Below are 16,078 nucleotides of genomic sequence, written 5' to 3'. Positions count from 1 at the left end.
TTCTTTTAACATTCATTCTTTAAGAAAAAAACATGTGTGTATATACTGCATTAAACAATGAGAAGAAGCCCAGTGAAGCTAATTGATCATGTTAAAATGATAAACATATTTAGAAAATGCCACCCTACGTAAAATTCTTTATTATTTTAAGTTATGGACTCTACTAAACAAGTCTAACTGATTTTACAAATGTTTTGTAAACAAAAAGTTCATTTTTTAAGTTATATTAACAATTCTTACAAAATGATATATGCATGCACAAGGCAATTCACAAAAGTGACAAAAATTATATCAGTAATTATGTGCAGTAATTAATTATGTACGCAAAATTTTTATCCAACAAAGCTCCTGTAGTAAAACGCGTGAAAATTTCTGCAATAAAACAATAAAGCACTACTCAATCAATCAATCTTTATCAAAACATAAAGAAATGTAGAAGTCATCACAAAACTTTATCTACCCGTCAGATGTGTATTAAAGCTTCACAAAGCATTACAAGTTTTGCCAGACACGATTTCCAAGACGCAAGATTAAACGCAAGACAACATATCAACGCACTAACTGGTGTAAATATTTATAACGTGAAGGCAGCTCAAAAAATATATATTCCATAAAAATAAATGAGCCTGCATCTAATCATATCTAGCTGTAAAAAATTAAATCAAGTTTTAGTACGAACATGATAAAATGTAAAAAAAATGAAAGAATGCTGTTAACAATTACTGCTGAGTCACGCACAACATCAAAGTACATCGCTTCATATCAGTAATATAAAAACATATTTTAAACAAACAAAATCAAGAATTTAAAAATAATAAAAAAAGCTATAAACACAACTACGTTGCAAAGTACCAAAACTCGCTATTTTAAATAATTTTGAATAATTGAAAAACACAATTAATTAAGTATGTGCGTTGTATGAGCAAAAATAAATCATGATCTTTATGAATAAAATAAACAAAATTAATTATAGGCGTTCAATTTCAGTTGATTATAAACAACTTAAAATGAAAACAACGAAGCAAGTAAATGAAAAACAACGGCTGCCACGTATGTCCACAAAACAGTTAGGCATACAACTGCTTGATATCTTCCTTGTGGAAGGTTTCAATAAACTTTCTCTTCAGTTTGTAAGCCTCAGTTACAAATCCTCCATCAGTTGTCCACAGCTCTTTTACCAATTTAATTCGAGTTGGAATCTCAAATTTCTCAAGCTTTCCTGGAAGCAAATTTTAAGATGTGTGTGTATTTAGTTTACAATCAGAATATTTAAATAATTTTATTACTAATTTTATTAACACAGTCAAACTCAAACAACAAAAAAAAACCTTAGCACACTTTTTAAAAAGTCATCAAAAGCTTCAAGTTACAAAACAAACCTGCTGCAGCTACTTCCTGGATATTTTTAAACACTGCATCAACTATTTCCTTCCTGTCAAACAGATCCAAACCTTGTTCATCTGTTGTTTCGATGCCCAACTTGGAAGCCAGTTGAATTAAGTTCTTCCTGTAAGGCAGGATGAGAGCAACAGTGTGGTTCTTCAGTGGGTCAGCACACAGGCAGATGTTGTCAACGTAAGGACTCAGGTTCAAAACTGTTTCAACTTTTCCAAGAGAGACGTACTCACCTGCCTGCAGTTTCACCAAATCTTTCTTTCTATCTATGTTTCAATTATTTAAATTAATAATATGAGAGGCACTGGTTACAAAACTTGTGTTAACCAAATGCAAAATAACCAATAAATTAACAAAAGAAATGAGTATTAAACAACAAATAAAATGACAATGTGAAATAAAGGTTCGAAATAAATACACTCAAACCCACATATATATGAAACCCATTTAACCAGCTGCACGTTATTTAAATATAATATGAAACATGTGACAAGATGCAATAACTGATCAAGGTTTTGTAATTCAAAAAAATGAAACAAATAAAAAATGAGCAGAGAAAAAAAAACAAAAACCAACCAATAATTCTAAGACATCCATCTGGCTCAAACGTTCCAATGTCTCCAGTTGCAAACCATCTTTTCCCGCCAATGACCTTGAAACTTTCGGCTGTTTTTACCGGGTCCTTGTAGTATCCCAAAGTCACACTCCCTCCGCTTATCCATATCTCGCCGCGAGGGTTTGGTTGGTTACTTGAATGATAACCACCTTAGAATTAATAAAGTAAACCAGAAAATTTAAAAGACGAATTTATATTTTTAATTTTTTTGACAATGACAATTTGAAAGGTGTACATTAAAATCATTTAAAATTTATTGTTTGTTAAAAAATGCCGTTTGCTGTTGTTGATTTTAAAAAATAATAAAAGATGAATAAAAAAGAAACAAACAACCTTCTTCCCAGTCCACCAATTTGATTTCACAGCAGGCCAGAGGCTTACCAACCCTACCAACAGATCGGTCGTCATCTGAATTTTTGTTCAAACATTACGAATATCAATTTGTCTTAACTATTAATAAAACTAATAAAAGCAGAAATGTCGTTAAATTTTCAACGTTATATTTTAATAATTAAATGACTTCTAATACTTATAATACTTATACTTACGTATAAGTAACGCTGCTTGAACTTTGTAGCTAAAGCGATAATACAAAAATATGAAAGTCATGTTTCACTAACAATGCTGTATTGTTCCAACTCCACAAGTCTCTGTCAGTCCATAGCCTTGACCGACGGGGCAGCAAAAGCAAATGTTGACAAATTCCTGAGTTGAATCGGAGAGAGGAGCGCCACCGGATAGCATCAGCCTCACCTGCCCCCCTGATAGGTTCCGCAGCTTTTGAAATATCAGCCTAAATACAATGTAAACACAAATATATGTCAGTGTATATTTATGGAATAAAAAAGAGATCAACTTGAAATAATTTATTGGCCATTGTCACAAAAGTTAAGAGTTTCATGTACTTTTATCAAAATAAATAAATTTCTATCATATGTTGAAGATGACGTTTATTCTGTTATCTTACCTATTCAACATCTAGAAGAAACAAAAATTGAAACATTATAAAATAACTCTTAGATAACATTCATTTAATATTAATAGTAAGAAATAATAAAGACCAACTTATCAAGTAATGGTGTCTTGTACCCAGCCTTGTACCATTTCTTTTTGTAATCGTAAGCGAACTTAAAAAAAGCTTTCTTGTACTCATTCGATGCATTGACTCTGTCCCAAACTGCTTTGTACAGCCTGTCCATTATCACCTGTTGATTTTATCGGTATCCATAAGATGTTCACTTATACATCACGCATAAAAATAAATATATGTAAATATTTCATTTAATTAGTCACAAGACATTTAATAATGGTCGGCGAATTAGCTCAGTCGGTAAAAGCACCATGTCTCACGTTGTTTTTGCATGATGACCTAGTTCGAACACAGAGCGAATCCTAAACTTAAAAACTATTGTAGGTAGGCCATGCGTATATGATGCGTTGCGTGTTTATGTACGTCATGTGTGGCACAAAAGTTTAGTAGTAAGTACAGAATAAATTCAAAATTCAAAAATAAAAAAAAATTTTTCATTTAAAAAACTTCTAAATTGCTAACAGGTACAATGGCGATTAGTGTTGGGTGCAAGACTGATACGTCACCCTTGCTTCCTTTCTTTATTTTCGAGGACTGAAAATATTTTCAATTGGGAAAAATGTCAATACACATCGTCGTCGTCGTCGTCATCAATGATGTTACATCAACAGTGTTTGCAAAAAAATACAAATTTAAAAATGAAATTTGGCATATTTTGTAAAGAAAAAATAATTTCAAACAAGAAAAACACACAGCACTGTAGTTAAGAATTAAAATAACAAGATCAAAATATTTTCATATTATCAACAGCCTGTTCATGAAATGAAGCAATGCACGTTTGAAAATGTTATGCAACGTTGAGAACAAAAACTTTTTATAACACTTTGAATTGATAATAATCCGTCTATCCGACATCTGACACTTCCAAACAGCTTACATAAGATATAAAAAAACATAAACAAAATATTTTTTCATCATTATTCACAATCGCCATCATCATCGTCGTCACCATCATAATCACCACCATCATCATCGTCGTCATCATCATCACTACCACTAAGAAGACATGTTCAAAAATGAGAGGTGAAAGTTCAAAAAACAGGAAATTATCACATCATGTATATCATTTGTATCTGACGAGCCATATAACCATTACGGGCATATTATTTTATTTTAATTCAGTCGTATTAAAAAACTATAGCTTCCTGTAAAACAGTCAACATCCTCTATAAACATTTCAAAATATTACCACATTTTGAACTGTCATTAAATAAACATGAAATTTCACACAACGCCTTATTGTCAGACCAGTGGTTATATAACAAAAACTAATCCTCACGAACGAATCTATGACTTGTTATGATTAATCAAGAAGAAATAACATCAACAACATTAATGCTCGGCCTTCCTTATTTCGTCATGTTGACTACAAAAGTGCAAATAAAATTTCGTTTCATAAAATCGACGCCAAAAAATGTTGACAAAAGTGAATTAACGATTAAGAAAGTAAGAGAGTACCATAAAAAATGATGAGCAAAAAAGAATAGGCGACAAAAAATGGTTTTTGAGCTGGTGAAGAAAACATTGAAAAAAGTTAAAATGCGAAGAAAAAAATACAAAGAAAATTTTCATACTGGGGAAGGAGAAACCAGTGAACAAACCTCTTCTGTGGGAACTCAGGGATAAGACAACAATGGAGTCTTTAAGCAATTTAAAAACTTGGCAAAAATAGAATATTAAAAATCCCAAACTCAGACTTCTTAAATCACTATAGAAATCTTTGTTTTGTTATGTTATGACACGTTCAGGCATATGCTTATCTCACAGGGATTATTGGATCTGAACCTGAGGTCGAGTTTTCTTTCACGGGCCAGCAACATTTAATGAATTTTCATTGCGTTTCTGTTCAAAACCAAGCTAGAATTTTGTTAATTTCAATTAATTTTCAACATTTTTGACAGCTTGGCCCGGCCCGCGGACCACCACCACTTTGCGAAGAACTGCCTTGACGTATCTGACCCAACATACTGATATAAACATGTGCATGTGAGTAGTTGAGTGTGCACGCGCGTGTGTGTGTTCTGCGCGTGTGTCTTCTCTGAATATCACAAATGGTTTCAAATACATTTAATAATGTTCGTTAATTGTGTTAGTAGTATATTATACAAATAAAAATCATAAGAACAGACGTAATTAGAAAATGTATGCACGTATTGTATAGAGATGCTTATGTTTATTTATTGATATATTTTAAATATTTACATAATTTGACAACTTATTTTTATAACCACTCAAAAAAGTTATTTTCAAGAGTAATTATAAAGCTTAAAACTTCAGTTTGAAGTGTTTTACGAAGCAGTAATGTCATATTGAGATGAGGCAAAGTGTAACAAAACGACCTTAGGATGTAGAATGCTGGTCAAATTCTGTCACTTCACTGAGGAAACCGAAAACTACCTAGACATACATTTGAGAACATATTGTTGCATGTATAATACACGCGTTGTATGTACAATACACATACACGTGATATGCGTGCTACGCAGATACGACATCCAATTGATTTATCTGGGTCACATCCACAAAGTGTGCGACAGACATTTTGACGTTTTAATATTTTCAATGCTAACTTTTTGTTGCAACTTTTACTATCAAATTGTCATCGCCGAGTCTTGCAAATGGTACAATGATAAAATTACAAGTGATTTCGTTGTTGCATATATAAAAAAAACTGTCCACGAGCTAGAAATATAACTCCTTTATATTGTCAGTTCAAAATCATGAAATATTAAAGAACTTTGCAATGACATTTTGACACAAATTTTCAATTTCTTCAATATCTGGGACATATCAATCCACATTCACATGTAAATCCAAATTTATATTGAAAAACAGAACTATAAAACTTGAGAGATATTTTATGTTACTGAAGCATGGTATCAACACACTTACCTGGTCAGTTAGTGTGTTGGGAGATGAGAAACCAATTTTAACTCCCAAAATGAACGAAGCTAACTCAGCTGACAGTTCCAAGATGTGAGCGAGTGGTAGGTAGGCCAGGCATGAGTCCGATGCACTGTAATGATAGATATGTGTGTTTATGTGCGTGTGAGTGAGTTTGTGAATGTATGTGAGCAGGCGCGCGCGCGCGCGTGTGTTGTTGAAATAATTCATCTAATTATATGGTTATGTGATAATGCTAACGATAGGATATGAAATATTTGGCACTGCTAAAAATATTCGTACGACATGATGATAAAAATACCAATAAATATTCTAATAATATGATAACGTCATTGAAACAATCACACGATCTGCTGATGTGATATGGCATGATATATCAAATGATACGATGGTCCAGTTAGTATGATAATCCTGTCAATGTAAATGAAAAAAGATTTGAATAATAAATTAAAGGATCGACTTGAAAGATGTAACAGATAGGTTCATCAAAAAAATTTTTATTAAAAAAGAAATTAATGGCACAGAGGACTGTGAATAAATTAAATTAGTTAGCTGTTCAGAAAGCATTAGGCTAGATGAGTAGCTTGGTGGCTAGGCTAGTAAGTACCTTTGTGAATTTCAAATGTTACAAGTGTTTCGCATCAATCTATTTACTCAGTTGATGAATTCATTTAAAATTAAACTTCATGGAGTGTTTCAATTAAAATGTTGGATGTCGAAATTAATTCGTCTTCTTAATGAGTGAATGTTTTGTTTTTAGCTAATTTATTATTTGACTGTGAAAGATTTTTATTGTATATCGTACGTAAAATTTAAATAACCACAAAAAAATATTCAACTGAATTATTTATAATTAACTTAGCAGGCTTTTTTCAAAACTTAATTCGCGATTAAATAAAAATAAACTTTCATCTAGAGGTTATAGTTTTCAAAACAAAATAACTTACTACAAGAGGAAGAAACGCATTAACACGAATATATGCACACAGTACTTCAATCAATCAATCAATCAGTCAGTCAGTCAGTCAGTCAGTCAGTCAGTCAGTCAGTCAGTCAGTCAGTCAGTCAGTCAGTCAGTCAGTCAGTCAGTCAGTCAGTCAGTCAGTCAGTCAGTCAGTCAGTCAGTCAGTCAGTCAGTCAGTCAGTCAGTCAGTCAGTCAGTCAGTCAGTCAGTCAGTCAGTCAGTCAGTCAGTCAGTCAGTCAGTCAGTCAGTCAGTCAGTCAGTCAGTCAGTCAGTCAGTCAGTCAGTCAGTCAGTCAGTCAGTCAGTCAGTCAGTCAGTCAGTCAGTCAGTCAGTCAGTCAGTCAGTCAGTCAGTCAGTCAGTCAGTCAGTCAGTCAGTCAGTCAGTCAGTCAGTCAATCAATCAATCAATCAATCAATCAATCAATTAGCTTATAAAGCGCTATTTCCGCGATGTTCAACAGCGCTCCTCAATGAATTTTGAAAACAGATGGGTCTTGACATCCGCTCTGAACTTCGCAAGTGATGGAGAAGTAGTCAGAGAAGTAGGTAGAGATTTCCAGAGAAAAGGACCAGAAAAAGTATAATCAAGTATAATCACTCTCACATCATGCAGCCAACAATACAAAGTCTATCGGATCATCTCTTAAAACTAACTCGCGATAAAAATAAACATAAAAATCATTCTCAATATTTACCTATAAAAAAACCATTAACCTAATGAAAAAATATATTTACTCGTGGTACATTTAATATTTTGAGTGAAAAAAGATAAGTAGGTAACGTATGCATCCACTATAATTAAGAAGAGCAAAAAATTAATAGTCTTATATTCTGTTGCTATCCTGAAATTATTGCAGACAATGCCTGCTAAAAATTTGTGATGATAATTACAACAATAATAAAATACATTATAAGTGGATTACATAAACCTGCTGGCTGATGCACAATGAATTACCTACTTTCACGTATCTGCTTTCACCTGTTTACTAAGTTGAGAGTAGAAATAAAATAAAAGACGAAACACAATGCACTACTACTACTCATAAAACATTCTGCATGCACTACTGCTTTAACATATACAAACATCAAGCAACTGTAAACATTCAGTCCAAACAAAATGCGCATAATTAACAAAATATTTTAATACAATATAATATAATAACATCATAATTTATTTATTCATTCAGGCAAAATCGAATCTAATCAAAATAAATAAATCTACATAAATTGTACTTTTGAACAAAGTAAAAGCAAACTAATAAATCAACTGAACACAGTACGAAACGTTGAGTATTCCTAACAGTGAAAACATCCACAGTGGGAAGTTTGTATCAAATTATTTAGCAAGAACTTTTCATTCAGTGCATGTACTGCACATACTGCACAAGGTATAAGATGCTGAAGGTAAAAAGCAGGTGTATCTGTATATATGGCTGAAGCGAGACCAGTTCAAACATGTTTTCAAACTAAATCATGTCGAAATACTTTCTAACATGCAGGATACATCATCATCTTCATTACCATCACTAAGAAATTGTCACGAGATGTATATATTGAAATAATAACTTCAACGTTCAAACGTCCTCATCATTGTTTCATAGTCATTTGTACGCATCATTCAATTCATCACATCTTAACTATCACCCTAATCTTCACAATAATCACCAACTTCATCTTCGTCAATGTTCATATCATAATGAAACTGAAATAACCAACCTCACGGGTCCAATGGCGGGAATGAAGCCAGAAAGAGCGCTGCATATATTTTCATGTGATATCAGCACACCTTCATGTTGTTCATTGGTGATTGAATGTTGCACAGTGTGAACATGAGAACAAACATACACATCATACAAACGAACAAAACAACACCATACAAACACTACAGGCGCATCTTGTATTATATTAAGAGAATAATTGTTTACGGGCAACTTCAGACCAAGGTTATATTACAATGAAACTTTATAGTTGTTATGATACAAGTAGAAGGCAGATTTATTTCCAATACTCATTGATTGATGCGATGCATTGCCTTAATCTTTTCTACTAATTAATCCATTTAATTCATCATCGTTATTCTTTTTTGACGAAACATAAGTTTTTCATTTAAAAAGAAAATCATTATTTCATCATAATTATTGACAGATAATAAAATTATTTAATTTTACAGCCTATAACATCGGAACTAAAAATTTTTTATATCCTATCACAAAAGTAAGTCATTAATTTTTATGAATATTTGTTCTCATGTATATATAAATATGTCATTTAAATGATCAAAGGTTTGGGCATGTGTGCACATTAATATTAAGTAATTTACTTAAATTTTCGAGAATGTTTGTACGTTATTATATGCTTAGTATGTACACATTTGCTTAATATTACATATTGTATGGTTGGTTAATTACATTGTTTTTTTCACTTGTTGGAGGCATTGGAACTTTTAGTTCGCGCCCTTTAATAATAAACTATTATTATTATTATTATTTAAAAACGCCATTATGAGAATACAAGAAAAATTGAATAAATAATTAAGATACCCTTTGGAGATCCAGTTGAACCGCTGGTATACATAATAACAGCCAGGTCACTGGCTTTTGGAGCAACACGTTTGAGGAAAGCTGTTCAATAAAAGTTCAGTAATATTCAACTTTTAAAAAATATGTTCAAGAAGAACCAAGTTCTATTCTTATCTGATGTGAAAGACTTGAGACTAAATTTATAAATTTTAAAATAAAGACTATTGAATTAAAAAACGTATATTAAACTTTGGTTTATCCTGGCCATTGAATGAAATGACAGCTAATAAAACAGTTATATAATGATACGTGATGATGCTAATTTTATAAAGTTTTATCAACATGACTTATGACACATTTTTTCTACAATAAATAACTGCAATTTAAAAACCAACAGTAGTGCTAAACAATGTTCTGATGTTTATCTTATTCAATGAATGAAATGTTGGTAAAATTTTTTATTTATTAACAATATGTGGTCTTTAATATCTGTTTACAAACAAATTTCGTTTGAAATTTTCATCCTCCAGATGATATTAATTTATCCTTTAAATAATAAACATTTATTTTGTTAGAAGACTTGTTTGTGTTTTCAATGTCTTCATTGTATTATATGGAATTTGAATATTTTGTTCATTCTAGATGAAACTTTTTAAACTGTAGGACACAGTAAATTATTGATGGCCAATCTAAATTTCAATATTATTATGTTCGTCTTTTGCATATGGCCATCACATGATCACATAACAATTATTTCTTTGTGTTGATAATTGTTATTTAATTGAAGCTAAAAAGATGTTCATTTGTTTGTATCACAAAAAAGAAACAGGAAATTTTGCAATAAATTAATAACAATCAAATGAAAAAGTGGTTCAATACTGAAATTATGAAAATTTCAAACCAGATTTATTTGTAGCTGCAGCGCCAATCTCTTCAACTTTAGACAGAGGGAGAACCTTAACAGATGAATTCTTAAATGAATCATAATTCTGCTTCTTCAAACTCAAACTGAAAAAGCCATCAAAGTATATGATGTACTTCAGCTTTGGTAGGTGGTTCAAAATTTTCTGAAAAATTGAAAATCAAAGGTTGTAAAACTTAAATGAAAAAAAATTATGCTAATCTTGAATTGTGGTTTAATTGCATTTGTGTTGAGAGAAAGAAAGTAAATGAGGGAAAAAATTATTTATGCAAAAAACTGAATAACAATTTTTTTGAGACAATGTAAGACCTTTTACAATTAATCAAATAATAATTCACATTGGCAATTAAGTATTCTCTATAAAATTATAAAAACTAATTTGGAACAACCGCTTTTCTTATGTATAATTGTTATCTAAACTATTATAAAAAGTGATTCAAACATCTTTATTATGTTAATAATTTAAATGGATATAACCTCTAACCCAACCCAACCTACTCTAGCTAGCCCTGATCAAATAAAGATTTGTATTGCAGCTGTTTCAGCGACACATAAATAGTTCATTTAATAAATTTTGCAGATAGGTACTATTTTAAGGATCAATAAATATTATAAAGTAAACAAATTCAGCCAGTAGAAAAAATCTTGGTTGTGCAGTAGCTGATGAGTGAGTGGTGAGTGATATAACTTTCGTAGATATTCACATAAGTACATATAAACTATATCTTTAACCAACAACAGACAGTTTCTTTGGAGACGTCATGTACAATTGCAAACCAATTTTTGACTTTTTTGACAATTTATTTGCTTAATTGCAAAATTATTGAAATAAAATTTGCAAAATATTTTTTAGCATATATTGAAATTTAACAGTGGAAAATAAGAACGTTTTGTTAACCGAAAATTTAGTAACTCCCTCAGCTGTGGTGATGATTATGTTGACGTCAGTCTCATTCAATCCATGCTTGATAGCTTCTTCGCCAAGTGTGGCATACAAGGTTATTACTGCATGTGCAATAAACAAAACCATTAACTCACTGTAAGCCAGTGTATTCAAACATCAATTTGAATGATTATTACACAAAAACAAATTAACATTCAAACAAAAATTTTAAATAACATGGTTAAATAATAAAAGTGAAAGAAAATTTCAAACAAAAACATACTAATTTATAACATTAGTTCAAACTAACTAGGAAAAAACTTGAAAACACTCAAGAAAAATGAATATAAACTTTAGTTCTAACATACACCAATGAGTATGAAAATACCTGTACAAGTGTACAATGCATACCTGGTATGTTGCACTTGAAGCATGCAAAAGCAGAGGTGAGCCATCCAGCTGATGTTTCAGCATATATGCAAACCATAGATGAAGAGTCCAGCTGGGCAAGACCATAACTCAAATTTTCAACTCTACCACCTAACTCTTTGTAAGTCATCCATTTATAATCTCCATAAACTGCCTGAATGAGAAGACATTAAAATTAGTACAATTATAACAGTAAACTATATGTTACAAGTAAAAGCCTATACTTAGTTGGACCTAAACGTATTTTTAATTATGTCCATTAAAATTGAACCTTTTTAAAAACTTTTCCATTTGGCTGAACTTCATCTTCCTCATTAAGCAATTCTCTCATTCCAAAAGTTGGACTATCAGTAAATTTCTTGACTCCATAATCAAAAAGATCATTGATTGTATTACAGTTAGGGATTGGTGATGTGTAGAGGCCATCAATTGCTTCCACTGCTCTGTAGGGACTAGATGGATCATTCTCTTTCACTGGTTTTGCCTAAATTATTAAAATTAAATGCAATCAAAGGATTAAGCAATAATTATAATAAACTTTAATATTCCAACAACCAATATTAGTGTACTGCTGAAAGCCTCTTTTATTAAATAAGCGATAAAATTTCATTGAATAAAAGTAAGTTAAGTAGCACAAACTGCTGTTTTTTTAAACATAAAATGCATAATTGGACCAGTAGAAAAATATATAATGTCCCATGCCCATTAGCATTTATTTGAGTACTGTATTTCATATTGTATTTCATTTCATATTTAATTTAACTAACTTTTAAAATTTACTTTTTATGATTTGTTATGAATGCATTTAATTAAAAAATAAATTAATGAAGTTGTAACTAAATTTATATTAAATGTCGTCGTAAGTAAATGAATGTTGAATGAATAAACAAATGAATGAACGAATGAATGAATGAACGAATGAATGAATGAATGAATGAATGAATGAATGAATGAATGACAATATAAAATAAAATCCCTACCTTGACACAGTTTGATTTTCTCAATGTTTCTTCATGGTCAGTGAGGAAATAATAAGGCAGGAAGGTTATGGCATCAAAAATATACGACAAAGCTTGCAGTAATATGCCCAGAGTTGATATCCTAAATCCCATTCTCTTCTTTCTAGGTAGGTGGTTTTTTAGTTGTTTAGTGCACACACAAGGAATAGAAAAAACAAAAGAAGTAATTAATAATTAATTACGAATTACAATTAATTACTTGACAATAATTTTAAAGTTCGGTGAAAGTAAACTTTATTTAGTTAATTAATTAACTCAATTAAATCCGAAAAACTACACTGTAAAAATGTAAATGGTGCAACGAAAAATAATTCAAAAAGGTTCAACCTCAGCAAACAAATCTTTGTAAACTTTAAACTTTAAAAGGCCAACCTTTATCTAACTAATGACTGAAATAATAATAAAAATAAAAGCAAAAGATATGTTTTCTTATTAATATTATGCTATGTGTTGTTTTGTTATATAACGTTGTATGTGTGGTATCTGTAGTATATTGTATTGTTTGTATTTATTCTATGTATAGCATATAATGTGGTTAAATATGTATTATGTTTATTATCTAATCTATGTATTATTTTTTTATATAGGTTATATATGTATGTATGTATGTACATTATTACCAGCTCTTTGCATTGTACATTCGTGATAATTCGTGCATGTACTGTACAGAGTTATATAACATATTATAATTCCTACCCAGCAGCGTAAATATTGACGAGCACCTTTAAGCAGATGAGGCGCACATAAAAATGCGTCATCTTTCGAACAATTGAGCCGTCCTTAGAACGCGGTTTTGTAGGTGTTGGCAAATCGAAGTAAAATATTTATTAATTAAACATGGTAACGTGTTTGGGATGAAACATTGTCATCGTTAACCTGAAACTATTTCTGTGATCTCAACAAAAAAATATCCACAACTTTCACATACTAGTGACTACGCCATGCCATGGGTTGCATCAACGAGACATAACATCAAACAAAACTCTGCCTTATACCGATTCAATAGGCTTTTTCGCCTGGTTGCCCTGGGTTGCCCACACATTTTTTTCTTCGGATATACGTTTTTCGTGGGCTTACGTTGGTTGTCAAAGAGTTGTACTAGTTTTTTTTAATGTGTTCGTTTGAATCCTAGTCTTTCTCAAACATCTTTTATATTTATAAAAACTTCATAAAACTCGACTGCCGTTTACTTCTACCCTTTATGTCTTCATGTCTACAAGTATATGGTTTGATGGGCTTGATCCATCTTTTTTTGATTTGTTCTTTTTAAGACTTATCATTTAGGGTGAGTAAGGGCTTACTAAATTATTTAGACATGTCTGTTTATGTCAAGGACTAAAAGAATCTACAGTAGTTAAGGATCCAATTGACTTGAGAAGGCATCTTTTTGAACGACCACATCGACAATGATTTTGCTCTCGTTATAGTCAATAGCTTATTTTTCTTTTTTTTAGTCGTTGAATTGGTTTATATAAATGGTTGAACATGTAAAATGCTAAATAAGTTATAAATAATATAAAGCTTGATAATTTTTGTGAAGATCAGTTAAATAAGCAAAATTCGATGTCATATTTGTAAGCTTGACAAAATCTTCTGATGTTTTTGTTAGGTTGCTAGGGCTGTTAAAAAGTGCTGCACGTTGTGAGGACAATTGTTGCATAGTGGACAGTTGTCTTAACAGTTTTAGTATTTGTAGAGCAGATCCTAATTTTGCTAATGTTTTTTTTGAATTTCTTGCCAGGGTTTATTTTGGATTTATTGTTGGTATATGTCTAGTATTTTTGCCAGGGTTTATTTTAGATTTATTGTAGTTTTTGTTTGTTAGTGCTTCGTTGACTGATCTTGTTTGTTTGCTAATTGCTTGATCGCTTATTAAACTGTTTGTGTAGTCATCGGTGTTTATGTGGATGAATTGTTCAATTTAACTTTGATATTGCATTTAAAAAGTGTTAATTTGTTGTCATGTCACAGATGACACTTTTTGACATTTTGTTATAATCTATGAGTGTGGTAGATTGGTACTCACTGAGTACAGGTTCTTGTGAGATTATTTTGTGATGGGGTAGCCTGTTTTTATTGACGAGTTTGAGTCTATGTTGGGCAGGCATATACATTTATGCTCGTCTAATTGCTCGCCCTTTTCTTTTCTCATATATCTCCATATCTTGTTCTCTTGCACTGGCTACCTATAAAATATAGAATAATTTTTAAAATTTGCACGTTCATGTATAAGTCTCAATCTAAATTATTTCCTAAGTATTTATCAGATATATTAATTGAACCTAAACGCCCCGGTTTACGATCGTCTTCTTCTTCTCGCTTTTTCTTAACTCGTGTTAAACACTCTTTTGCCAAATCTGCTTTTGCTTTTTCTGGTCCTTTTCTCTGGAACTCTCTACCTACTTCTCTAACTACTTCTCCATCACTTGCGAAGTTCAGAGCGGATCTCAAGACCCATCTGTTTTCAAAATTCATTGAGGAGCGCTGTTGAACATCGCGGAAATAGCGCTTTATAAGCTAATTGATTGATTGATTGATTGATTGATTGATTTATAGGTCTAGTTATAGTTTTGTAAGTTTGTAAAATGATGGTTAACATCGCTTCAATAGTTTGTAAGGAATTAAAAAAATTATAGCTTTATTAATTTAGTTCTGTTCTGTTTGATGAGTTGATTTCTATATGGATTATTTCATAAAATAAAAATGAACTACCATTAGCTTTCTATAAGCATCAATTCTTTGCTCAATTGTTAAAACTACAAAAGTTAAGTTACAGGTGTCAAAGGCCAACAAATATTTGCTTACCTTGTGTTTTGTTTTCGGTGAAATGTTACTTTTTACGAAGTAAATTGACAATTAATTGATTTTGTTATGTGTTTGTTTTGAAAAAAACTCCAAAATGTTTCGAATCGGCATTCTTACGGGTAAAATGATTTTTTGAAGTTTGAAATTATATTAATTATTATTTATAATATAATAAATAAATTTTATATTATATTCTGCATTAAGAGTATAGGTATAGATAGTGCTAGCTACCTCACATCACTTGCTACTCTGATATGATGTGCAATCTGATATTGATGCACATTTGTATTTACATACAACATACATACACTGCATTGTATTGTGATACAAATACAACATACATGCATACACTGTTTTGTATTGTGATGTACATTTAGTTACCATACATACACTGCATTATCTTGTGATTTACATTTACTTTACAATTTACATACAACATACATACACTGCATTCTATTGTGATGCACATTTACATATAACACACATACATACACTGCATTATCTTGTTGTGTACTGTACATTTACTTTACA

General features: G+C 31.1%; 1 protein-coding gene across 1 annotated transcript; it reads right to left on the bottom strand.

Moving 5' to 3' along the window:
* On the bottom strand, positions 1-13,072 carry HELRODRAFT_110176 (hypothetical protein). Its single transcript, XM_009015347.1, has 15 exons — positions 12,704-13,072; positions 11,995-12,207; positions 11,706-11,877; positions 11,310-11,416; positions 10,391-10,556; positions 9,511-9,591; positions 8,687-8,756; positions 5,994-6,117; positions 3,564-3,635; positions 3,077-3,216; positions 2,632-2,804; positions 2,345-2,419; positions 1,972-2,160; positions 1,380-1,661; positions 1-1,219 (listed from the first exon to the last, which is right to left on the bottom strand). Exons 1-15 carry the CDS (start codon positions 12,833-12,835, stop codon positions 1,068-1,070), a joined length of 2,148 nt encoding a protein of 715 aa, XP_009013595.1. The 5' UTR covers positions 12,836-13,072; the 3' UTR covers positions 1-1,067.
* Between the last annotated feature and the right edge of the window lie 3,006 nt (positions 13,073-16,078).

This window comes from Helobdella robusta (assembly GCF_000326865.2).
Source record: "Helobdella robusta unplaced genomic scaffold HELROscaffold_15, whole genome shotgun sequence".
NCBI classification, from domain to species: Eukaryota; Metazoa; Annelida; class Clitellata; order Rhynchobdellida; family Glossiphoniidae; genus Helobdella; species Helobdella robusta.
This window is presented reverse-complemented; position numbering and strand designations above follow the sequence as displayed.

What these genes read in the sequence shown, in the direction of transcription:
- HELRODRAFT_110176 (XM_009015347.1), bottom strand. Translation starts at nt 12,835, where the DNA reads ATGGGATTTAGGATATCAACTCTGGGCATATTACTGCAAGCTTTGTCG. An exon ending in TTCAACTGGATCTCCAAAGG is followed by an intron (nt 8,757 to 9,510) that starts GTATCTTAATTA and finishes AACAACATGAAG; the next exon opens with GTGTGCTGATATCACATGAA. An exon ending in CCAACACACTAACTGACCAG is followed by an intron (nt 3,636 to 5,993) that starts GTAAGTGTGTTG and finishes AAATATTTTCAG; the next exon opens with TCCTCGAAAATAAAGAAAGG.